Consider the following 24,539-nt stretch of genomic DNA (forward strand, 5'->3'; position numbering starts at 1 on the left):
CGCCGGCCCTATTGAACCATGAAAACACTGGGAATTACGGAACACGGTGGGAGTGTCAGACATGGGATGAAATCTCACAATGACCCATCAACAAACAAACCTTAACGGTCTGGAATCCTGGAAACGGACCGTTATGACTACGTTCGCGGCCATTCACTTGCTCGTCCTCTGACCCACGCGCTTGCAACGACCAAACTCCCGTCTTCACACGTGCTTCCTACTACGACACGCCTCAACGAGCAACAATCTTCAGCATTCGCTTCTTTCCTGTCAAGTCCTAACTCTAAGATGACGCGCTTCCCATCTTATTGATCAGGTAAGTAAACAGGTCCAGAAGACACTAAACTTAAGTCACAACTTCCGGATTTTCTTCCACGCACTTGTCTCTCCAAAAAGAAAAAAAAAATTCAGCCTCGATATCCATCATCATCATCTTTGGGCGTCATCTTCTCTACCTTTAGCTTCCTCTTTGCGCAGCAAATATCATATCAGGCTTGCTACACAATAGTTGGTTGCCTTCCTTCCACAAACCAGCCCATCAACCCCCAAACCAAACAAAATTATGCACACGTTCAAGCTGACAGTAAGGTAAATAATCTGTCAGAGGAAAGAAGAGGATCAACAGCAACAGATTCCTTCCCCGAGTGAACACCTCGCTCCTGTTCTTTAGCAAAGAGTCAGCTGGAAGGTAACTCAACTGTCACCCGCAACTCTTTGACAATCGCGCCCTCGCAGTTCTCACAAAGCGAGCCTTTCTCCTTTCTTCAACACCAACAACCAAAAAAATGGCCTCCCAAAGAAAAGATCGTCCCCAGCGCAACCGTAAGCCCCCCAAAATCTATGGCTTCCACGTTTCTGGGCAGGAAGAAGACACTTTCACCGACTTCGAGCCCCCCTCGCCTCCCCACAGACCCATCGATACCCGCCTGCCCTTCGACCCTCAACTTGTCGAGGAATGCGCTTTTCCTTCTCTCGACCCTGTTACCCACGTCGGGCTGGGACCGAGCGAGGTGTACAAGGTCTACCGACAGGCGAGAAGGGAACAGGAAGTAAAGCGGATGGTAGAGTATGAGCCCTTGTACCATGAGCGTCTTGCGCAACTGAAGCAAAGGAAGCAAGTGGTGGGGCGTAGGGATATTGGGGAGTTTCCCGGCGGCGTGGTCGATAATAGAAGCAGGGGAAGGTCGCGCGGTGTTAGCGTTCAGTATGCCAATACTCCAGAGGAAAGGGTCAGGTGGGAGAGAGGTCGTGAGCAGGAGTTTGTTTGGGCAGTTGGTGAATCTTCCTCTGAAGAAGAGGATGAGGAAAAAGAAGAGGAGGAGGAGGAAGACGAAGACGAAGACGACCATGTTCAGCAAAGGGATACGCTCATGAGGACGTCGAGACTGCTACTCAGCGTGAGAAACGCAAACCATACGAAGCAGAAAGAGGCGGTGGCTGCTGTCGAGAGGGCAAGGAGTCATGCTCAGAGTTTGGCTAGTAGCCAGGGGCAGAAGAGTCCGGGACCGCTTCTGCCTCTGGCTCCGGCGTCGGCGTCTGCCGAAGGGAAGAATCAAAAGGATGCCGATGGGGATACGGTTATGGGCGGTGGGAGTTCGTCTCGATCAACCAGACAGCTGGTTGTGTCTCTTCCTAAACCGCGTTGGGTCTTTACAATATCCATACGGGCAAAGAGTCCGCGACGGCCGACAGCAGCAGAAAAGGGCAAAGGAAAAGAGACTGTGCTCTGGGATGCGTCCCGGAATCAGAGCACGTTGGGGCCTACACAGGTATCCCAAGATCTCAACAGACTTCTTCAGGGTAGCGATGCCAGAAAAATTGAGAATCCGACAGTGATGGTAGGATATAGAAGCAGGTTGTTTATAAAATATCAGCTAATCAGGCCTCTTGAGCAGATACTCAACACAGCACGCGTAGCAATTCCCACCTGGTCGTCTCTACCTGCGAACATCCAATACCTTACCACCTACCATCTGACAGCCATCCATGAACCACCATACTCGTTTGCGCAGCTGAGCACGTTATTGTCCCTCTCCACCGATGAAATTATATCTCTCCTGTATTTGATCAACCATGAAACCCGCAAGATGATCGTCCTAGACAGCCTCAGCAATCAGCTGGCCGCAATCGAGGATATCGATGCAGTCCGCGGCGCCCTAGACCGACTCAAACCGCAAGGTCTTGTCACCGACTCCGTATCCTCTGAGGACATCCGCCAGGGCCAAGCGTTCTTACGGTTCATGGGTCTGCACAAAGTGGCGGAGTGGTTGGCGGAGTACGTGGGGGTCAGCAACAGCCGGGACAGCAACGAAGGACGACATGTCATCAAGATTAACGGGCGGCTTCTGGATGGGGATATACCAGCTGAAGTGGCAGGCAACGTTTTAAGACGCATCTGGAAGGAAGAGCAAGAAAGGGCGACCAGGATCGAGAACGCCAGAAGAGCAGAGGCGGCAAAAGCATCGATGCAACCTCCACCTCTGGGCCTGGTGAATCGCTCGGTATTGGAGCTTACAGACAGGAGCGTACAGAACGGCAAAGTCTTGACCATTCAGGAGGCGGAACAAGCAGCGAGAAGGCTTGCTGACTTTGGGCTGCTGGTTCCGCAGTCAGATCACTATACGGTCAGTTTGAATGGCGAATCCGTGCATTTAAAGCAGGATCTGCAAGCGCGGCGACTTTGGAATCATGAGCTAGAAGCCATGCGGAAGGCTCAGAGACAAAATGAAGCGGTACCTCCGGCTAGGCCGACATTGGAGAGTAACGAGGAAAGACAACCGTCAAGGCCGACACTCGATCAAGTGGCGGGGAGTTCCGTCGGCAACCGAGAAGAACATAGACAAGGAGTTAGAGAGACATCTAGGGGTCAAGCGACCCTTGTGCAGCAGCCCCCTCCTTCCACTGGAGCCATTTCGTCTGCTCCTGTTCCAATGGACATTGACTCAAGCATGAATAGGGCGACGAGGCATGATAAAGAACAGCAACAGAAGGGACAACCCTCGTCATCGGCTAATGAAGTAGACCAGGAAGCTTCAATAGCCGATGAATCCCAGTCCCGTAATTCACCGACGAACGACTACTTGCTGTCCATCGGCATCGATCTTTCCTTTCATAAACCACCGCCGCTCGACACATCCTCGGGGTCACCTACCCTCGAAGAAAGAACCGCCGCGTTTCTGGCGGCCAACAAGGCCACACTCGACGCCATAGACAAGGAAGACGAAATGGAAGCTCGTCTCCGAAGACGGCAACCGGCACAGGGCCAAGCTCATGACGAGGAGCCAGCTATCTCCGCCTACGGTTTACGTTATGTCAGTGAAGCTCGTACCTTGCGAAGTAACAGCATCTACAGTTCTCGGCTTCCCAGCGAGGCACCTTCCGTTGTGCCAGCCGCAAATACAACTCCTACGACAGCCAGAGGCAATCGTCAAGCGACCCCCGTTGTTGCTAACCCTTCTGGCTCCGGACATGAAATGTCTGCGGAAATACAGAGGCAGGTGCAAGTTGTCACAGAGGCAGGGGCCTCGAGTGTTGCCCCTCATAATGCTCTTGCTGGTAATGGCAACTCCAACCAAGTGCCAACAGCAGTGACGATCCAAAGGGAAGAGGCAAGACCAGTCGCAGTTGTGACTCCTCCCGCGCCCGAAACTCCGGCATCGCAAAGGAAGACAAGAATTATTCTCAAAGTCAGAGGTCGAAGGGTTACCAGCCAATCGAGCATCACGTTTACGGATACTCCACGGTCAGAGCCGCCGGTGCACACAAGTCCCCACACCCTGGGGCGGAACTTCTCCGAACCTACGAGACGTCATCGCGAGTTATCACAGGAAATATCCTTTGGTGACAACGCTACAGACCATACATCATCTCGTAGCAGCTTCAAGCAATCATTGCCGACACGCCGGAATCTCTTTGGGACAACCCGTCAACAGCAGCATGCATCGTTTTCTACTTCAGGAACACTAACTGCCTCAAATCATATCCAAAGTCAGATTCCAATGCCGTCCTTGGTGATCGGAGGGCATCCTACAAATGCTAGTTCACACCCAAGCCACCTGCAAAGGCCTTCAATGGCTGGCTTTCGGGATCTGGCTTCAACAGAACCTGGCTCTCATCGTCAAAACGAGTTGGGACTTGCTGCTCCCATGCCGCCCGTAATACCTGTAACAATCTCATCTACCCAAGCCAACCCTTCGCAAGTTATTCGGGCCGTCGCTGATAGGGAAAGCCAACAGACCATGCGCGGGGGAGCGGCCGAGGAAGATGGGAAGAGATATGCCACTAGAAGCCAAGTTCACAGCGAGGAACAAGGAGAAAGCGGTCCTTAAAGGAACGGCACACGGTGGCTATGTTCACCCTATGCCTTACCTACCGACCAGTTATTTTCACTACAACTCGAACAATATCTTATCAATCAGCCTCAAGTTTCAGGGAAAATTCGAGGAAAATTCGAGGACAGGGACAGCCTCAACCATCTCAATCACAACCTGGGTTTCGATCTCGGCCACGGTCGAGGACAAGTATTCGGCACCGGCAGCATTAAATTTCAGCCTCTAACCAACAAGGACCGATTGTCTCTAGCGACAAACATAGTTACTTATAGCTTTCATCCTCGACTGCATTTATCATTCCCATTGTAGTGCTAATCGTAGTTTTAGTTGTAATGAACAGTATAAGTTCAATCCATTTCACCGATCTCGCACCCCCTATCTCGTGTCTTTCCGTTTGAGATCCCAATTTTTGCGGCTCTTCCGGGCTGTAAAGCTCTGCTCTGTCCGCGATTGCCCGACCATGCAGCTCTGCCACCTTGATCTTTGCTTCCTTGTACTTTGATACCGGAATCTGGCCAGGCTGATCAGCATCAGCGGCCCCTCTTCCACTTTTCTGCCTTGCCCTCACAAACAAGAAGGGATGGATATATGGCAGGCAATTATGACTACTGACATGCCTGCTCCAGCGCCTATGCCAGCTAATGTGGTGAGGTACTTGTATTTGCTATTGACCACCCCTTGCTTATCGCTTCAACCGGAATTGTTTGTTCTGACTGGTTGTCGATCTGTGTTCCCGTGCTGGTGACTCCTCGTCCAGAATTTAAGTGGATGATACGGTCGACAAAGACACTGTCGAAAGTGTGGTTGAAATTATGGATCCTGTGTCGGCGCCACTACCTTCAATCACCACACCTGTAAGGCGAAATGTACAGGTGAACCCATTTCGCCGGTGGCCGATGAATTTGAACGGAATGCGCTCCGATCCGACAACATCGGTATACGTTGAATCTCCCGAAAAGTGACTACCGGCCTGGTTGGACTCCTGATAGCAAAAATGTCCAGTTATGTTATAGGAGTCGAGCGAACTAGTCCAAGTTACCACCTTGACCCGGTGGAGCATGAGGGATAAAACCCCATTTTCAAAGCCAGGATAACCATCAAAGCCCGCATGGCTCAGTGGTAGAGCGCATCACTAGTAATGATGAGGTCGTCAGTTCGATTCTGGCTGTGGGCATCCAATCTTGATGAAGCTCATGATCTTCTGTTTTTTCCTTTCCTTTTTCTCTTTTGGTAACATCATTTTTGGAGTTGTGACTTTTTGATGTTTGGGAGGTTTCGTCCCTCCACCACGTAGTGTGGACCGGGCGGCTGGTGAAGGGGGTCAGACTTTCTGCCTGTGGATTTTATAATTTCACACATTTTATGGACGGAGGCTTTTTCAAAAAATACATTTCTATTCAATCCAACCACGTTTGATGCTTCATAAGATAAGTCTTGGTCATTGAAATACGTCAAGGCTCGCAATTGCGGAGTGACAGAGGTGAAATTCGCCTTTCTTTAGGGAGGACTTTTCAGTCGATCCCGTTAGCATATGTGATCCTTCCCTTATTGGTTGGGGACGATCGAGATCCGGAGCCCGAAACAGAAGCACGAGTACGTAAACTCTTTGAACGTACAAAGGAAATCGAAAAGAAGAGGAAGAAGAAGGAAGAGAAGACAAAAGAAAGAGCAGAACGAAACAAATAGCCAACCCAAAGGTATCTGTCCCAGAACAAAACTTTGACCGCAGTGATGCAACACATCTTTCCATCTTTTTGATGTCCAATTGCCCAAACAAAACGCCATCCTTGTTATCACCGGCCCCATAACAACATCCAAGAAACGGACAATAATACCCAGCGCAAGTCAGGTCACTCACTCCCTCGTGACATGCCACTCCTCCGTAACCTGGATCACCGCCGCCTTTCCTCCCGAGCTTCTTTTATTTCCCCGGTGTCCTGCTCCTTGTGCTTGTCTGGGACCAGGACCCTCCCCCCTCTCCAAGTCACCATTGCTCTTTCCATGTCCTCTCCGATACTCTTCGCCCAAAATTGACTCCTCACTTCTGTTATCCATCCCACCCATTCGTCCCACCGCTACCGTCGCGGTGGAACCCGAAATCGCATTCGCATCATTGAATGGACTCTGCCCTGCTCCAGCAGGTCCAAGTCCAAGCCCATCACTCCCACTACTATCTGGCATCGTTCTCTCTCTCTGTAGCTCAAACTCGTCCGACTCATCATCCCTACCCGGTCTGGACTTGTTCTTGCTATCATGCCCCCCAGACCTGCCAGGGATGACGCCACCACCAATCGTGCGCAGACCAAGGCTTTGACTGGCCCCGCCGCTCTGTTGTTTTTGGTACCCCCCACTACCGTTACGGGAGGAGATGATTTTTTCAAAGAAGGACTTGTAAAGTGGTCGGCACACGGGAATGCCGATGCAAATCATGGTGATGGCGATCTCGGCTGAGGACCAGACAATCAGGCCGACCGTGTCGTGCGAGTAGTTGTTTGTGGAGAGGTTGGGAACTTGGAGGGTGCGTTTGATGCCGCAGGCTCCGGCGCTGTTGAGCAGAATCTTAGTTGTCGAAGCTTTGATTGGAAAGGAGGGAGAGAGAGGAAGAAGTGATGTAAAATGGGGGGGGCGTATTAGGGATTGGTGGATGTGTGTGAGTGGGTGAACTTACATGACGCCTAGACTCATGCTGATGGCAATGATCATCTTTTCTCGTTGATTCATGTTGAGTTTCCAGAGGAAGATCCAAGGCATGAGAGCGAAGAAGAAATCGGCAATGACACAGAGGGCTTTGCGGATTTTGTCAGCACACTTTCTCTCATCATCTCTTCTCTCTGGCAACCGGGGACACTCTCCCCGTTGCAAACCGCAAAACTTGGACATAACATGGAAGAGGTAGGTAACATACTAGTAAGCGTCAAAGAAACTGGTGTAGCATTCAAATCACAATGACCCCCAGGAATCGATCGATCCCAGAGATACGCCGGCGGCGAGCACTGAAGCATAAAGACAAAGCAGACGGAGATTGAAGCGCCCATAAGCGATCCCATCATAAGCCAGATGCTAACTTTGTGCCATGTTTGGGTGACCAGGCGCAACAGGAAGAGTCCCAACGACCATTTTGCCAAAGCCATGCCGATAACGGCGAAGCACTGGCCGATAGCCTCCCACATGATGGCGCCAGGGACATCTTCCGGTGGGATGTCCCACATGTTTTGCCCAAAACCGTAGTGGGCTGCTATGGTACAGCAGATTGTGTAGCCGACGAGTAATATCTAGATAAGAAGAAGGTATACAGGGTTAATGTTTGACCTTCCAGCAGCAGAGATGGAGTAGAAAGAGAGAGAGTCTGAAAAGTGCATGTTGTTGTCCAGTGTATACTCACAAACGCAAGAACATAAACATGATCATCATAACCCGTATTCGCCACAAGAATAGTACGAACGTATAATCGTAGGCTGACGCAAAGTGCAGTAAGTGCGACCATAACCCACATTACGGTTATAGCCCCGGGGCCCTCACCTCCCATTGCCATGATGTGAGGTTACTAGTCGTTTTCGGCTGGTGGGTACTGTTTTCTAAGGGGGTAAGTAAACAAAGAATGGCAACCAAAAAAAAAAGTAGAAAGGAGCAGTGCGTTGAGAAGACCGGACATGACATGCACAAGCCACCGTGCCGGAGGATGGATTTAATACTGAAAAAAGACATCAAAAGCCTTGGTCCTGATGAACAAGAATGAACGTCAGGAATAAGAAAGGAGAGTGATTCGGGTTTCGGTATCCTAAACGCCTAGTTGGGTGGAAATCGGCTTGCCCTCGCCACGGAGCCATTAATGCGACTGGGTGGTGTAGAGGAGGGACTGCCGGGTGTCCAGGGTGTATGTGGTTGTTCTAGATGAGTGTTTGTGATATGGCAGACAGGAAGAAACCGCATGTGTGCTTTTTCTTCTCTCCCTACTAATACGTAGTCAGTTAGCTTGTATTACAGGAAAGTGCACCCGAAAAACGTGTGGGGGCTCAAGGCAAGGGGAGTTGGCCTTCTGGAAACTCAGGACCGATGTTATGTAAAGTCTGCGGTCTTCACACGCAATCCTCAACCTTGCCACCTCAAAAAATGAAGATGGAATACCGTATCCTCTCACTCAAAGTGTATCGCCATGCTGTCCTGGCCAATCCAATTATCTTCTGCAAGCCCCGTTGAAATCTCAGCGCGTAGGCCCCCTTCCAGAATGTAATGTAATTGGTTTGAACCAGCGTGGGGATGTCTCCGGTTCAAGCGAGAGGATGCGATATCCATGAGAGTACCCGGATGGTGGAGGTGGAGCTACTTTCCCACCCCCATGGCCCGGGAAGCTGGAGTGTGACGGGGTTAAGTGCGAGGTGGGCAACACTAGGGCTCAACTTCGGAAAGTATACGTTGATCCCCAGAACATAAACGACCATTGCACCACTCTCCTTTAGGTCATCGAGGTGTGGATATGCTCTAGGATAGCCGACCCAGGGGCTGGATTGTAGGCAACCAGATTTTGGGGATATAAACCCTAGCTGCCCCTGTAGAATCTGAAGAAGAAAAGAGTTACATCGAACATTTAGTCCAATGGAACACGAGATGAGAAATTCTTCACGACATGGTGTCGGTTTCAGGCTCTGAAAACCGCGGTTTACCTGCACGTACCACATATCTGAGGAAGATGTAAACATTGGCCAGATCGTGCATCTAAACCGGCGTTATGTCAACCACACATGTATGTGCCTGTTCCCATCACTTCTGTATATGTGAGCTTGAGGTGCTTTCAGAACACCATGGGTTATATGTGTACCGATGACGAGGATAGGAATGGCTCAATTCAACCCGGCCGTGGAAACGGTCGTTAGATGAAGAACATAAAAGTATTCGTATCCGTAGTATATCCGCTTTACTCACATGAGCATAATTTAGTCGGACCTCGAGTGGACATCAGAGCGATTGTTAGTATCGTACAGATACTGGACGTGCTTTAGAGTCTGCCCAGCGAGGCCAGTGAGCTTGAAGGAATTGTCGTGATCTTTTTTGCGAGCAAGGGTTACATATTGAGTTCCCTGTCAAAGGTCCAGACCCATGTTCACCGGACAGATATGTCGTCTTCCGCGGCAAGGCCATGCCGGTAACCTAACCGGAGACAAACTCCTTGCCATTCTCCCGCCTCATCATGCATGATATGTATATGTATGGTAACCTAGACGTCCAGTCCAGTTACAATGCCAGGTTTGATGTTGGTAATGTGGGAGATGGTCGGGGATTGGGTTTGGGATCATCATCCCAGTCACTTCAACTGTGATATGTCTGGCATCCTTGGCACCTGAGATAGAAGGTTTGAAGGTGCAGCGAATGTCTCATTCTGATGTGCGAAAACCGGAAAATGATGATGTTTTGGGTAAAGTTTGAGAGGCTTGTATACTCTTTGGGTCGATCCTTTCCGTGTAAGTACCCGAAAGCATGGTCGGCCAGGTGAGAAGTGGTGATGTTGTATATTACACAGATGATGCCCTGAACCGGTATGCGGCAGCGAATACCGTCTTTTCAGGTCGTGTACTGTACCACAGAATCCAGATGTCCAAGATAAGCCACACGTCTGGAATTATTGAGAACGACGCTCGGAACAGCCCAGAGGCGGTGGATGGCATGGCGCACAGGGTGGGGGCGAAATCGTATCTTGGGACGCCAACACCAGGGGGATTCATGGGGGGACGGTTTCTTTAGGTCTTCGGAAAAAAGGACAGGTTACTTGGGGGCTTCTAGGCAACCAAGTATCACAACTGAGCAAGCCACCAAGCCTCTTCCATGATGCTGTAGGCATCGAGATGGCAAAAGCAGCGGTCTGCCGCCATTCCGTCCGGTCGAGTGTCTCGAGGGCTTGATGAAGAGGAACACCCATGCCGTCAAATTCAATCTTTGGCACTACCGGAGAGTGCTATTCTCGACAGTTCTTTGAAGTGCATTCAGCATAGTGCGAGAATACTGTCAAGTCCCCCGGGGAACACTTCCCGTCTGCGTACTGTGCAAGGTCAATGCTGGATTGACTGTTAGCTCGAGACCTGCTACCTCCTCGGATAAGGGGGAAGACAAGGAAAACCTGGAGTTCTCATTGGTCAATATGACCCCAGAGTCAGGGTTATGAACCACAAACGGTCATGTTCCCCTCACATGCACCGAAACTTGAGTCCATGTACGTGTAGTGTACAGCGAGTAACGGCCCAAATGGACGCTATTCACGGCAGCGATCCCGCCTGGCCATCCTGAAAGTGGTTACAAGACCCTCTGCAAGTACCGCATTAACACACAAGCCAGGGGTAGGCTGTAAGGCGTTAGCTCACTCTTGGCTTCTTACCTGGCAAGGCTACAGCCCTAATGCGATTGGCCCCGAAAGCTTACCTAGGTTTGTTTAGCCGAGCATTGCTATGATAGCGTGATGACTTTCTTGCCGGAAACTGCGCAGAAGAAAAAAAGCAAAATGCATGATGTGAAATGTGACATCGGGCAGCGAGTTAGCAACCACCATCCACCTCAAAACTTCAACAGTTTCCAACTCCTGCATACATACACTTCACGTGAGCGTCTCAATGCCAGAAATTCCCCGAGAACGTTGAAGGCGACAGACAGCTGTACGCCAGTGACCCGAATCACATTCATCACGTCGGTTTCGGGCATTGGCCAATCAAAAGATGGCGTCAAGTGCCTGGCCCGGCCCGCTCTATACGTCTGTGTAACCTTCAACGGCTTTTGTGTCCACAAGGCGCGCCCTGCCCCGGGATGTCTCAGCCTCTCAGGGGAAAGCCAGCGGATAGCGGAAAAATAAGATCAGTATTCCCTTTGGGAAAGGTCCGATACAAGCGGCATTGTCATTGGTCCGGGGACGGGGAATTCGTAGACCGCTGTCGAGGCCCAGATTCTCGTTTTACGAGTACACTAGTGTAGTGTGTGCACTACACTACACTAGGTACACTATAAACATCTTGCATGGACCAGGGGGTACGAGTCTGTCCGGTCCCAAAAAGGTGAAAACATACCGTAGCAATGAGTGAAGGTTGCGGCGGAAGAACGGATATGAAAGTCGCAGTGTAGTCCGCATCGAGTGTAGTCGAATGTCGTTGTAGTAACTCGCTTACTTTGACAGTATCGTTGGGCCAGGCCTCATCCGTACTAATAGTGTCGAACGAGATTGGACTGGAAGGGTGATTTCCTAGAGTAAATGTCTTGGGGGGATGTCGTTTTCTTGGCTGACTCCCAGACCTCGAACTGATAAAGTCACATAACTGAAGTGACCAGTCAAGCGTCTTGGATGTTATAACCTTGATAGTCCAGACAATGATTTTCTTTGCTTCTTCTCATTAACCTCAGGGGTATCCACCTTCAACACCGTCCGATAGACCAACTCGCTTGGTGCAGATACAACGTCAACACGCTAATTGAAGTGCATGAACTGGTGCCAGTCTTGGGCACTGGGGGAAATGCTCGAGTCTGGAGCCCGCAGCGAAGATCCACTCCTTTTTCTTCCACCGCAATGCTGTTGATCCCCGTTTGCAATGTTTGCAAAGCTTCACTAGTGTCCCTGTATGCATCCTTCGAGTTCGAAGTTTGGTAACGGTTGAGAAATCCTGGCTTCAGGACCCCGCCGATACTACCCCCATGGGCCTGATAACGTACACCACCATGCCAGTCCGTATTCATAACCTTCTCGAAATGGGGATAGGCAGGGAGGGCTTCGAGGCTTTTGAAAATTCCGGTTGCGTTGGCCGGACATGTTGGCGAATGTCAATCTCTTCATCTCCTGGACAGCCACCACTCTTATGGACTCTTGTTTTTCCAGGCCCCCCCTGAATACCACGCGCACTGCGACGTGACCTTCCTTTATAAGAAGCCCGGGGAACACGTTCCTTCTGGAGAAGTTCAACACAGCTTGATCATCGACTGCCAACCTCCTACAGCTTGTAGCCATGGACTCACACGCTGGCTTAGATGGAGTTCTCCAACCGCAAGTCCTGAAACTGACGTTGAGGACTCTCCCATCGCCATTCATCTCTCTTGTTGTCATTCCCATCCTGTCGATTCTTGGATGGTATGTTATCTCGTGGGCTACGAACCCATTAAAGAAGTACCCGGGCCCCTTCCTTGCAGGTATGTGAAATAGATATTCTCAAATCTCGTTGTGTGTGGGTGAGGAAGTACGTCGCTGACCATTGTCTTCTTTGGTTCCAGGTTTTACCAATTGGTGGCGACTCTATCAGACTCGGACTGGCAGATACCATGAGATCGTCTATGACCTACACAAGAAGTACGGGCCCATTGTCCGTATCGGCCCTAACACTCTCGACCTCGATTACCCCGAGTTGATCAAGACCATCTACAGCACTGATGGCAAATGGCTCAAGGTATGTTTCTGACAAACCCTTTGTTGCAAAGCCATCAACTAACGACAAAACGATGATTAGACCGAGTTCTATCACAACAACAGCGCCATCGTCAATGGAAAGATCACATACCATATCTTCAGCACGACGAGCCCTACTGAACATGCCAAGATGAAGCGTCCAGTGGCCAAGTACTACTCGACGAGCTATGTTCAGGCTCTGGAGCCCCATGTCGACGCTGTTCTCAACGACTTCTGCAAGTATGTGGAGGAGCGCTTTATCAATGTTCCCGGTGGACCTAAGGAACTTGACTTCGGCGAATGGCTCGGATACCGTAAGTTTCCCTCGGATCGCCGGATACCAATAAATGTGTCCAAAGAGCAGATGAACTGACACCGTGCTCAACTCCAGACGCTTGGGACCTCATCAGCTCCGTGACCTTCAGCCGTCGCTTTGGCTACATGGAGCACGGCAGTGACTTCGATGGGACCATTGAGAAAGCCGAGGCCGCCCTTCGCTACTTCCAGACGGTCGGTCAGATTCCCATCCTTGACTACTTCCTTGACAAGAACCCCATCAAGCGTGTCGGACCCCCCAACTTGGTCCACCCTGCTCGCATCGCCGTCCAGTCCTTCGTTGCTCGCCTGCAGGGCAAGGACGAGAACTATGACCCCAAAAACCCGGATTACCTCCAGCATTTCATCGACTCCAAGGAGACTCATCCGGACCTCGTTGATGACAACCAGATCATCAGTGATGTGCTTGTTAACCTGCTCGCGGGTGCCGACACTACTGCCATCGCCCTCCGCGCTGTCTTCTACTACATGCTCAAGAATCGTTCCGTCTACAACAGAGTGTCCGAGGAGATCCAAGCCGCTGGTTTTGACCGCTCCAAGCCTGTCCCCTATTCCGGTGCTCGCCAGCTCCCCTACCTTGAAGCTTGCGTTCGCGAAGCTCTCCGTATCCACCCTGCTGCTGCCATGCTTCTTGAGCGCTACGTCCCCGCCGGCGGCATCACGCTTCCGGACGGCTCTTTTGTTCCTGCCGGTACCGCTGTTGGTCTTAACCCTTGGGTCGTTAGCCGTAACAAAAGCATCTTTGGCGAGGACTCTGATACTTTCCGTCCTGAGCGTTGGCTGCAGCAGCCTGGCGAAGATGATGAGGCATTCCATGTTCGCATGCAGAAATGGAACGCGGCGGATTTGACCTTTGGTAATGGTTCGCGCATCTGCACTGGCAGGAACTTTGCCATGTTCGAGCTGTACAAGGTTTGTGCGACGCTCTTGCACAGATTCGAGATTGAGTTGGCAGACCCGACCAAGGAGTGGAAGGTCTGGGGTTCTTGGTTTACCATCCAGAAGGATGTGATTGCCAAGATGAAGGTTAGAGGTTGAAGAGTGAAGGTGATCAGGAGACGACCCGGGTACATATAAAGAAGAACAGCCACCGATGACGGGCTGAATAGTCTGCTTTGAGCTTCGGATTCCCATTACTATCGAGGTTTACTGTTCTTTTGTGTGATAGAGTAGTTGATTATAATCAGGTTGTTTTCATTGCCAGATGCCAGATTGAAATATCTTGTTGTTCTTTCCAGGACGCATCGTGCGTTACATCTGAGTCGTAACTAGCCAAGGGCAAGGAATGGGAAGCATACCGAACTCGGTCAAGTCGGCCATGGTCGCGGATGATCTTCCGTTTGGTTCAAATCCATCCACTGTTCTCCATATTGCATGTAACGATGCGTTTCGGAGAAGCCTTCATCGAAGGCGTTAAATGCCACGACACGTAAGTGAAGTTTGGCAGGAGTTGGGGATTGGTGGATAATTCAGGAACAATTCGTGCCCATGCCGAAACGCCAGACACGCTGTGGTATCATGCTGGTAAGGGTTTTTAAATTGTAGGGGCACCCATGGAGATAATTATCCGCCAGCGACGGAATAATGTGGAGTGAGGTACTGACCATTACAGGTTACTGCCAGAAATGCCCAGTCGCTGAGGGTGAGACGATTTGCTTGGGGAAACAAGCGATGCGTGTATGTCTAGAGGAGTAAGCAAGTATATAACCTTAGGACGAATGCATGTTTCTTGCGCTTCAACAATAAGGAGAATTACGTACTGCTCATTGCACACAATCGAGTTCCTCAAGTACTGCGGCACAACGATGAAGTTCGCCTTGGCTGTAACTGTTTTGGTCGCTCTACCAAATTGTCGGTGGAAATGCGTTCAATGTCGGGTTGTCAACTTGGATGGCGTCAAGCACTACACTTCACGAATACGAGGAAGCTGCCAGGCGGCGAATTAAAACCAGACACGTTTGGGCGAACTATATAGTCTAGTCTTTCTTGTCTTTCTCTTTTTTGTTTTTTCTCCATCTACCACTCGACTCCGTCCCTTTCTTCGTATGGGCTTCTTTCTCTGGGGTAGTCATTTTTGCTATCCTCCTTAACCGCGCCTCCCGTGCGGCCTTACGTCTTGCTTCTTTCTCTGCCTCAGACTGATTTGCCTCTTTCTCCTTTCTTTTCCTATTTCTTTCATCTCTCTTTTCGGTAGTCATTGGTTTAAGCCTTTCGACCTTATATAACCGTTGGTACTCGATCTTGTTTTGACGTTTGACTTCCATCCACTCTTCCCTAGATACTATGCCTGCTGGTTGGTGGTCTACACGTAGCCCATCTCCCCATGCGTCGTTCGAACATAAACCCTTCCAAGGGATCGAAGAACCAATCCATTGCTGTGTTGTCAAAGTTGGATGTGTCCTTTGGTCCTCATACGCGTAGAAGGCGTACGTTAAGGCAGTTTCAAGTACTAGGAATACTGCGCGAGTTGGGAATACAGAAAGAGGATCTGGGAGTGATGCTGATATCAAGATTTTCCTATGCGTGATCTCATAGCCACTTTGCAATGCGGGTCTCGCATGTTTGGGTATGTTAGTTCCCTCGTTGTGCTGACGGAATCGATGGTGTACGCCCTGAGTCGCGTTTGTTCCCGTGCCAACATAGAGTAATGGCGATTCTTCCGAATCCAGTTTTTCCAGGATCAAGAGATAAACGGCAAAAACCTTCTTATTTTCGGAGGAGAATTCGGTCAACGACTTCAACGTCGACAAAGTGGGAGGGGTTGGGGAGTTGAGGATTGTGCCGAGGTTGGGGTCGACATTCCAATCCAGGCTGAAGTACGTGTCTTCGACCACGGCTGTAGTTGGAATATGTTCTTTCATGCTCAAGGGGCGCTTTCCGGCAAAGTCGACAAAGGCCTCGTAGCTCTTGTGCACCAGACTTTCCAGACTGAATATCTTGTCATCAGAGTGATCCGGATCGTTGTTTGCCGCTATGATTTGCAGTGGACGCTCGCCGGCATGACGTTCTCTGGATGGTGGCTCGTCAACGCGCTGCTTCTTTGCGGAGCTCTCGGCAGTGGAGGCGGACGGGGAGAAGTCTGAGGCTATTGGCGAGCATGTTAGCAATCTGATTGCCTGCGGAGACTCATGTCATGAACGGAACTCACGTCTCTTATTTGATAAAGAGGAAGAGTTTTTGCTATCCGGCGAGCTTGGGACTATCGGCCTACGGAGAGCTTCGTAGTGATCGGTGTATTCGTCCGCCGTTGCCCGCCCGTTGTTGGAACTGTAGATCCATACAATACCCGTATCGGCTGTGGTATTGTCGTTATCGTAGAGGTTGAGCAACCCTGTACTCATCAGGCAACCAAGCACCAAGTCTTGCTGATGGTCTTCGCACCACAGTTGTAGAAAACACGCCAATTGGTCGACACTGTAATTGTTGTCTAATGACCTGACGTTGTCATCACCCGAGAAATGAAGTTCCTTAGCCTGCATCCTGAGACCCTGGGCGATAGCATGGAGTTCCTCGACAGTAGGAGCTGTTATGCCGAATTGCAGTTCCACGCTGCGACTAACAGCCCGTAGGCCGCACAACCAGCCGTCGCCGGAGACATTCTCGCGTTCATGGCCGCCAGGGAAGCAGTTGACAAAGCGGTCGATGACATCTTGACGTCCCAGGAGCTTTCTTGTATCAGGACTGTCTTGCAGGCTGCCACGGCTTGGGGCGGGTGTGTTTGAACGGGCAGGCGTAAAGGAGGACGTGGGGCGCTTGTTTTTTGCAACTCTGGTACTTCTGCGCAGGGCCGGAGTCTTCTTGCCTTCTGCCGTGGTATCTTGGGCAGTAGTGGATGGTTTGGATGCTGAGAGCAGTTAGTCTCCTGCACCGGTAGCATACAGCCTTATAAGTAAGATGGCGTTTAACTAACAGGAAGGGGTCTCGTTCTCATCAGACTCAAACGCCGACAGAGAACTGGAGGAATCAACGTCTTCTTCAGCATCAGAGACATCGCTATCGTTCTCATCAGACTCAAACGCTGACAGGGAACTGGAGGAATCAACGTCTTCTTCCGAATCAGGGATGATGATGGTAGGAGGGATGGCGTTAAAAAACTGCTTGATGGAGTGCGACCCCAACTCAACAGTATCCTTCTTTGAGCGCTTCCGAGCGCGGGTTGGGCCTGTCGGAGGGGCACGAGCTGGCCCGATAAAACCGACGTAGCCATTCAAGAGTTGCTGGCGCGGATCCGGCTTCGTGGTGTTTGCTGCTCGGTTGGATGAAGGCCGAGCACCTTGACGTTTCGTAACCATCGTAATGGAGGAGGATGAGGATGACAATAATAATAATAATAATAAGAGTAGTGATATCAACAAAGAGCCCTCGAGGACAGCCGGGACTCAGAGCCCAGCACGCCGAAGCAATGAAATACTCCCCAACCGAAGTCGAAGAGTAACAGGGCCCTGAATACACCGACTGCCTCTTGGGAATACGCTCCAGATCAAGTCAAACATAAAAATAACGGGAGCCCTCAGGATCACACGCTCGACTCGTGAACAAAAGATATAGCTTCAAGGAACGCACAATCACAAACACAACACAGAGACACGAGAGAACGACGGAGGATTTGGAGTTGTGGGTGGGCATCCCACAAATTAGGGTAACTCGAAAAGGCACGACTCGAAAAACGGAAGGAGCCATCGTGCCTGCTTAGTCTGGCATGCTGGTAGTCAATTTTGATCATGCCCTATTAATTAGAGGCGGCCGGAGTGTTAGAGGGAAGGAGCACCTCTGGTCGTAGTTGCTCGGGTTCACGATCGAACCACCACCGCCGCCACTTCCGCCAGCTGACTTGTGCTTTTTCTGTATCGAACTGACCACTGGCTATTGTGCGACATCATTATGCAGCGGTGGGGGTGAAGGCTTGAACATACTCAATTCAATTCTTGGCTTTGCTGTTACACTCCGGGGCACTCTCATACTAGATCAAGAATTCTCGTGAACTATAATTACATGGGAATTTCTTGGGCATGCCAGCTATGTCTTGCGTTCAGTGCTGCCAATTACATTGGGAAAGTCTGACAAGAACATATGCCTGATCATGAGCTTTGGTTGGCTTTCAATAATGACGACCGGCGTGCAATTTCCACGAGGAATATCCTTTGAATTTGTTACGGGAAGATGTGCTTCACAAGTCATAATGATAGAGTGAGCAACTGGTTGCTGGACAGAGCAACAGTGCGTACCAGAATGAACGACAGTGTCGTCAAAGGAAGCAAAGACGACAACCGTCGCGAACATCAACCAAGAACCTCGCACACGACTTCACAGAGTGTGAGCAAAATAGACAGTGGGTTGATGTATTATATCATACTAATTGATGATCCCGTCAACCTTGACAGAGACGGGAAGAGCACTCTTATACCAGCAGCGGCACGCTAAACACACCCTCAATCAGTGACATCTTCCTCGTCGTACATATTCATCCACACCTCCCACTCATTGAGGTCATCGGCAGCCTTTTCCTCCACGGTCAGATTCTTCTCCTCATCTGCAAGCTTCTCATCCTTATCCTCATTGTCCTCCTCATTCTTGATCTGGATGATGCGTCCATTCTTTTTCATGTACAACAGCAACTTCCGAAGTGCCTTCACATTGGAAAACACCTGCTCCCCGTCCTTTGTGTAGGAGGCCTGCGTTTTCCCTGCCTTCTGCTCTGTAGCTCTCAAATCCTTCTTAGAACCTTCGAGCTTGCCAGTGACATCCTTATCTCCGACGATCAGTAGACCCGATTTCTGACGAGTCAACATTACGTTGAGCCGATTCTCATTGGAAACCCAACCAGCGCTATAACCGACCTTTGTGCCGGTTATGACCACTGAGATGGAGCCTTCTCGGCCTTGGAAGGAATCGGCAGTTTGTAGAGGCGGCATGTTGCCTAACAGCGGGAATTGCTTTAACATGTTGTTGCCGTAATCCACATTCGGCTTATGGGCCGAAATAACGACAAAATCCCTTGGGGACGCGTTAGACTTTTCGACGAAGTTAGAGAGTAATTGCAATGTATCCTTAACTTGTATCCGGTTAACCTTTGATGTTCCAACCTGGTATACCTTTGTGTTGGGCATATGTAAGAATACGGGTAGCAGCTTATCCCTCGGGCTCGGCGTCAAAGGCTGCTGGAGGTTACAGCTAGCGAGAAACTGTTCGAACTGTACGCCTACGGAATGGCTCTTGTTGGACGCATTACACCAATCGCCGTATGGCATCTCGGGGTAATCGGAGTAAAACAGTTCGTTCGCTACATCGAACATACCGTTACACATCCTTAATTGCCGAAGTAGCCGGAATGTTGGGATCCCTGCAGCTTGTAGCCAGGCCAAAGCTGAAACACGGCCACATATTCCAAAGCGGTTTGTATAATTACCCTCCTCGTCTTTATTCTCGAGCTCCATCATTGTCGGGGGGAGCTGTTTGACATCGCCGGCAAGAATAATAGGCCTTAAAGTATTGCCCCAAATCGAGCAGAGGTCGGCCTTATGCATACAACCTGCTTCGTCGATAGCGATAACTTTGGCTGCCTCCCAAATTCTTTTGAACCCTATGCCCTGTGCTGTAGCCGGGGTAGTCATAACAACATCAGCACCGTCGACAATCCTTTGCAACCATTTCTCCAAAATAGGCTTCTCATTGAACCTATCCCCGTCACGATAGGCTTCCCATAGTAGCTCACCACGGGCAAGCTGTTTAATGCGAGCTACCAACCCATTACCCCCGTCAACCTCTCCCCTAAGCTCGTGGAGGTAGGTAGGGTGCTGTGGGAGTAAAGTATATACGATACTAGGTTCTTGACTTTGCTCAAGGAATTTAGACTTTAGGATAGCTAATAGCCAATTGGACGGCGATAGCGCTAGCCGCCAACGAGGCGTATCCTTGGGGTTTAGCGACTTGAATGCGCTATCATTGGCAACTCCAGTTTCCAAAATAGCCATAAAAGCCATCAATTCTACCTTGGGCGAATAACCGCGTACAACAACGGGGTAGGACTGACTGGGCGTGGACGTAGGCGTGGACGTAGGCGTGGACGTAGCATTTTTGTTGTACCTATCGACAACTTTGCACCCATTTTCGTAAATTCTCAATGCAAAATTGGTGACAGCCGTATTGGTAGGACCCGACCCAAAAACCTTTCCGCCGTACAAAGAGTAGAGACCTCCGAGCGTTAGCGTACTTAGAGCTGTCGTTTTGCCGGTGCCACCAGGTGCGCTAACCAAGGCTACGTTGCAGTAACACTTAGCCCCGTAGAGCTCCATCCTAGTCATATCCGAGGGGAGTGCCTCTGCTAGGATCTCTCTCTTCAAAATTTGATCTTCAATATTGAAAAAATTGAAGAGTGGAAGGGAGCGGAGTGATGACGCTTCGGTGCCTAGCGTTATAGCTTCTATAGCGTTGGAGAGAGAAGGGTTGGCCAAAGTGTCGAAGAAACCCGTACCGCGCATGAGATCCCGGTGGAGGGCCATTTTGAAGTTGAGCTCATCGTCAGGTTCTATTTCTGGTGGGCAAGCGGCGCTCCCAGGCAGGAAAGTTTCGACGGCCATAACCTTCCGTTCCAATTCAGCGAGGAGAACATCAAATTTGAGCGTAACACTGTTCTACTGTGCTGCGCTTGCCTAGTAGAATATGATGGTCAATAACTCGTCACGTCCTTTAAAATACAATGGAAACGAACCTTAAATGACGCCTCAGCCTCGACACGCCCCTCGAAAGTCTTCAGAAAACTTCGGTGCTCGTCTTTTACTAGTACTCGGACGATAAGGTCGTACTTAAACTCGTCTGCGAGGGGGCCCCTCGCGAAGGCATGCTTATCTTTGAGTGCTTCTATCAGCTCCGGACGTCGCATAATTCTGCCTTTACCAAGAGAATTGTCCGAATCAACGCCTTGAAAGCCGCAGAGGTTGAGGGAAACCAATCGGTCCTTTGTCAAGCGGTCCCAATACGACTTGTATTGGTCGCAAAAAATTTCGCCCAGGTGAATCACAGCCAAGTACATGGTCTTGCCCGAGGTAGTCGGCCCTTTGTCATCCACGTGAACAAAGTATGCGCGCACCTTTGTCCTGGAGATTTCACACGAGGCATCATACATCCAGAAGGTATCCATGATGTGAGCCATACTGGTGTTGCAAACACTCTGTGCATCGTCGTCGAAGACAAAACTAGGCCGGAACCGTGGTCCCTACAACGAAAGAAGTCAGTAATTTATATAAGTACGGGATACTATATGTCACGGCACATACCTTGTTATTCACGATCATATCTCTGAATGATTCGATATCGAAAGGTCGGCTCTCAGGAAAGGGGTATGGAAAAGGGTAGCGTAATGGCATTTTCATCTCTGTCTTCCCGAATTGGACGCTGTCAACGGCCTTACCGACGATGAAGGAAAGACTACGACGGCGGAGGAGATGGAGGAGATTCAAGTCGCCAATAATCGGCATATTCCGATTAATCCAGCCATCACTCGCATCGTTCGGGTTGGCGAACGGCTTTCCGAAGCCTTCGACCGAAAACTTGCCGCCGTTGAGAAGATCGATGCAGACGCGAGTAACCTTGGAAAGTTTGCGGATCGGCGGAGGAAGTTCGCTGCTATCCGAGATATCGGACTTGGTGATGTTGTACTCGCTTTTCTTATTAGGGAGTTTGACCTGATACATAGTTTTAGGTTAGTACACATAATAAAAATCGATGAGGGTAAGAACTCACAACGATAATGTGTTGCCGACTAAGCTCGAGACGAGCATTGTCGGGATCTGTGGCGTCGGGCTGGTAACGGGCCCCGAACCCGGCGGCCTCGAGGTCGTCAATGGCGCCATGGTCGAATCTCAATTCGAAACCTTCCCACTCGCTTTTTCCAGGAGGGTTCGACCAAATGAGGGTTACGTCCACTTCGCTACCCAGGTTACTCTCGAGAACAAACGCCGGCTTTGCTTCTTGCTTATCACTTGCTGGTTTGCTGCCGCCGATATATGGGCCACCAAGACTCGTGGATGCGCAGAGGATAGCTGCGGTGCGATGTGTAGTATGGGTAGAGGTCTTTGCCGCGGCCTTTTTCTGACCCGAAGTTGAAGTTGTAGTAGACATTTTGACAGTGTTGTACTATTCTCTCACCACTCCTCGTTCCGCGTCACCCCAATAGAACACCCCGACGCGATACTACTACCAAAACCCAATACTTCGCAAGCGAAAAAAACTCCCCAACAAAGTCGAAGAGTGATATGATATTGAGTCAGGCGTTATGTAGACACCACGTTGAAATGACACTGAAGATCCACAAAAGAAACAAAGGAGGACGGAACAGTAATGACACGACGGGAAGTAGACGACGGTGGTGCAACTAGGTGATGCCTAGTTGGATAGCGCGGCGTACGAACGAAACGAATCTAGTCGCAAAGATCGAGTCCTGTAACTCGGGTTGTGCTGGGAATAGTTGTAAAAGGGAGAGAAGTTCTCGTTCAGTTTACTTTGGGGCTGCGTTTCACCCCACGTTCGCGTTCCGCGTTTGACCACTACGTTTCTGCAGTCTGTGCATTATCTTTGCCTTATTGGGTTTTATCAGTTGGCTACATGTTGAGGTATATCGCGTGAGCACGTGATCTAGATGGATATCTTCGCCTAAGGCGAAGCCCGACCCAGCAAGCCGCTCGAGCCACTCTGTAACCCGTGCTCTGCACTCCCAATGCAGCAAATCCTCGCCCGGTTTTTCCGCCTGCGCATCACCGGGATGGAAGGCACTACGAAAAAAAAAATGTTGAGCAACAGGGGCAACATCCAGTTGCAGCCTGTAGGGCAGGGAGCCTTGAAATCTAGGATGGCGACAGGCTCTTCTGCGCCTTAATATTACACGCAGCCCTATAAGCGCACGGAAGCTTAATAGCGCGTCTACGGCAATGCGAAGGTCAGAATCGGCAGCAACAAAACGATTATTGGCTTGCCCGGCGCAGGGTTCAATGGTGTTGGCCTTCATTTTCGCCGGCAGAGCAACCTAATCCTTCGAAACATCGTTTCATCCTTTGTGGAGGCAGACAACGGGGATGGTTTAACGATCGAGAAAAGCAGTAATGTGTGGGTCGACCACTGCGAGTTCTACTCGACTCTGGCTCGCGATAAGGACTTTTATGACGGCCTTGTTGATATTTCCCATGGGTCCGAATGGGTGACAATCTCTCAGTAAGCTTGGATCAGATTACACTTGCCCAGCACGCCGGTCGGAAATGAACTAACCGATTGGTGAAGCACTTACTTCCATGATCACTGGAAAAGCTCCCTTGTTGGGCACAGCGACAACAACGGCTCCGAAGATACCGGGCACCTCCATGTGACCTATGCCAACAACTACTGGAAAGATTGTGGCTCCCGTGGTCCTTTGATCCGTTTCGGCACCGCCCACATTTACAACTCCTACTATGAGAAGTAAGTGTCCAGCTGGCGATGCCCCTCTCATCGTATTTGCTACGGAAACACAGATGTGAATTCATGCGCGAGAGGCAAAGACTGACAAGTTGTTCCACGCAGCATGTCGACTGCGATTAATACGCGAATGCGCGCGCAGGTGCTAGTTCAGAGCAACGCCTTCAAGAACGTGACGAAACCTCTTTTTAGCGAGTACTCGAAGCAAGTAGGGTATGCGGTCGAGATTGACAACGAGTTTGGAGGAGCAAACAACACTGCTCCCACTGGTACCCTGACCGCCAGTTCGCCGCCGTACTCATATAGCCTTCTTGGATCTTCGAATGTGGCAGCTACCGTACCGAAGGAGGTCGGTGCTATTCTAAGCTTTTAAGCAATGAACCGGCAAAGATGTTAGGAGCTTAGGCGCCATCAAGCTGTCGTAACATGAGGATTCGGACTCGGTGGTTCTGTTTATTGATGATAGTATGAATCTTCTCCCACAGACATTGAGAAACGGCGATTGCAGTAGGGAGGGGAGCGGCTCGAAGCCAAGCTGTACACTCTTGTCATTCATCGTACATACCTCTAGTTTCTGAACACCCTTACTTTCTTTGCTACCCTGGAATAGTGATGGAAAAGCAATGTACCTCATACGCTTTGCTTCTCGGGATATGAAGAGACACTGACAGTACCCAGGGCTATACTTAGAACCGGTTCCGGCGGGTGTGAGAATCAGCTAGCCATGAGTCATGTAAATGACCTGTGATGTGAAACTCAATTTTCCACACATAATCGATCACAGCCCGTCAGTTCCGTGCTCGAAATCATCGTTTGAAGCCATCCGTCACACGTCGGTATCGTGATTGTCCAATATGCCGTATTGAGTCGAAGCCGTTTTTAGAGTAATTACCAAACAAGGCAGGTCTCCAAACAAATCACCCGGAAAGCGATGTGATGAAGACACCCTTGGGCCGCCTGTCTGGTGACTCTGGATCGGGATTGTAGGAGCGCCATTGGTCATGGGTCGCTCATGGATATATAGA

General features: G+C 50.2%; 3 protein-coding genes across 3 annotated transcripts; 2 read left to right on the forward strand and 1 right to left on the reverse strand.

Annotated features, from left to right (window-relative positions):
- Nucleotides 1-785: 785 nt before the first annotated feature.
- On the forward strand, nt 786-4,619 carry NEUTE1DRAFT_60437 (uncharacterized protein; the record flags this gene model as incomplete). Its single annotated transcript, XM_009851179.1, has 2 exons — nt 786-1,593; nt 1,981-4,619. 2 exons carry the CDS (start codon nt 786-788, stop codon nt 4,326-4,328), a joined length of 3,156 nt encoding a protein of 1,051 aa, XP_009849481.1.
- A 1,566-nt stretch (nt 4,620-6,185) lies between these two features.
- Nucleotides 6,186-7,863, reverse strand: NEUTE1DRAFT_99404 (uncharacterized protein; the record flags this gene model as incomplete). The annotated part of the gene is made up of 5 exons (XM_009851180.1): nt 6,186-6,876; nt 7,000-7,117; nt 7,237-7,603; nt 7,770-7,786; nt 7,851-7,863. The coding sequence occupies 5 exons, from the start codon at nt 7,861-7,863 to the stop codon at nt 6,186-6,188; spliced, it is 1,206 nt and encodes a 401-aa protein (XP_009849482.1).
- Nucleotides 7,864-12,296: 4,433 nt separating this feature from the next.
- Nucleotides 12,297-23,899, forward strand: NEUTE1DRAFT_121081 (uncharacterized protein; the record flags this gene model as incomplete). Its single annotated transcript, XM_009851181.1, has 7 exons — nt 12,297-12,482; nt 12,564-12,736; nt 12,797-13,049; nt 13,127-14,097; nt 22,982-23,274; nt 23,386-23,517; nt 23,707-23,899. 7 exons carry the CDS (start codon nt 12,302-12,304, stop codon nt 23,885-23,887), a joined length of 2,184 nt encoding a protein of 727 aa, XP_009849483.1.
- Nucleotides 23,900-24,539: the final 640 nt, after the last annotated feature.

This window comes from Neurospora tetrasperma (genome assembly GCF_000213175.1).
Source record: "Neurospora tetrasperma FGSC 2508 unplaced genomic scaffold NEUTE1scaffold_2, whole genome shotgun sequence".
Lineage (NCBI taxonomy): Eukaryota > Fungi > Ascomycota > Sordariomycetes > Sordariales > Sordariaceae > Neurospora > Neurospora tetrasperma.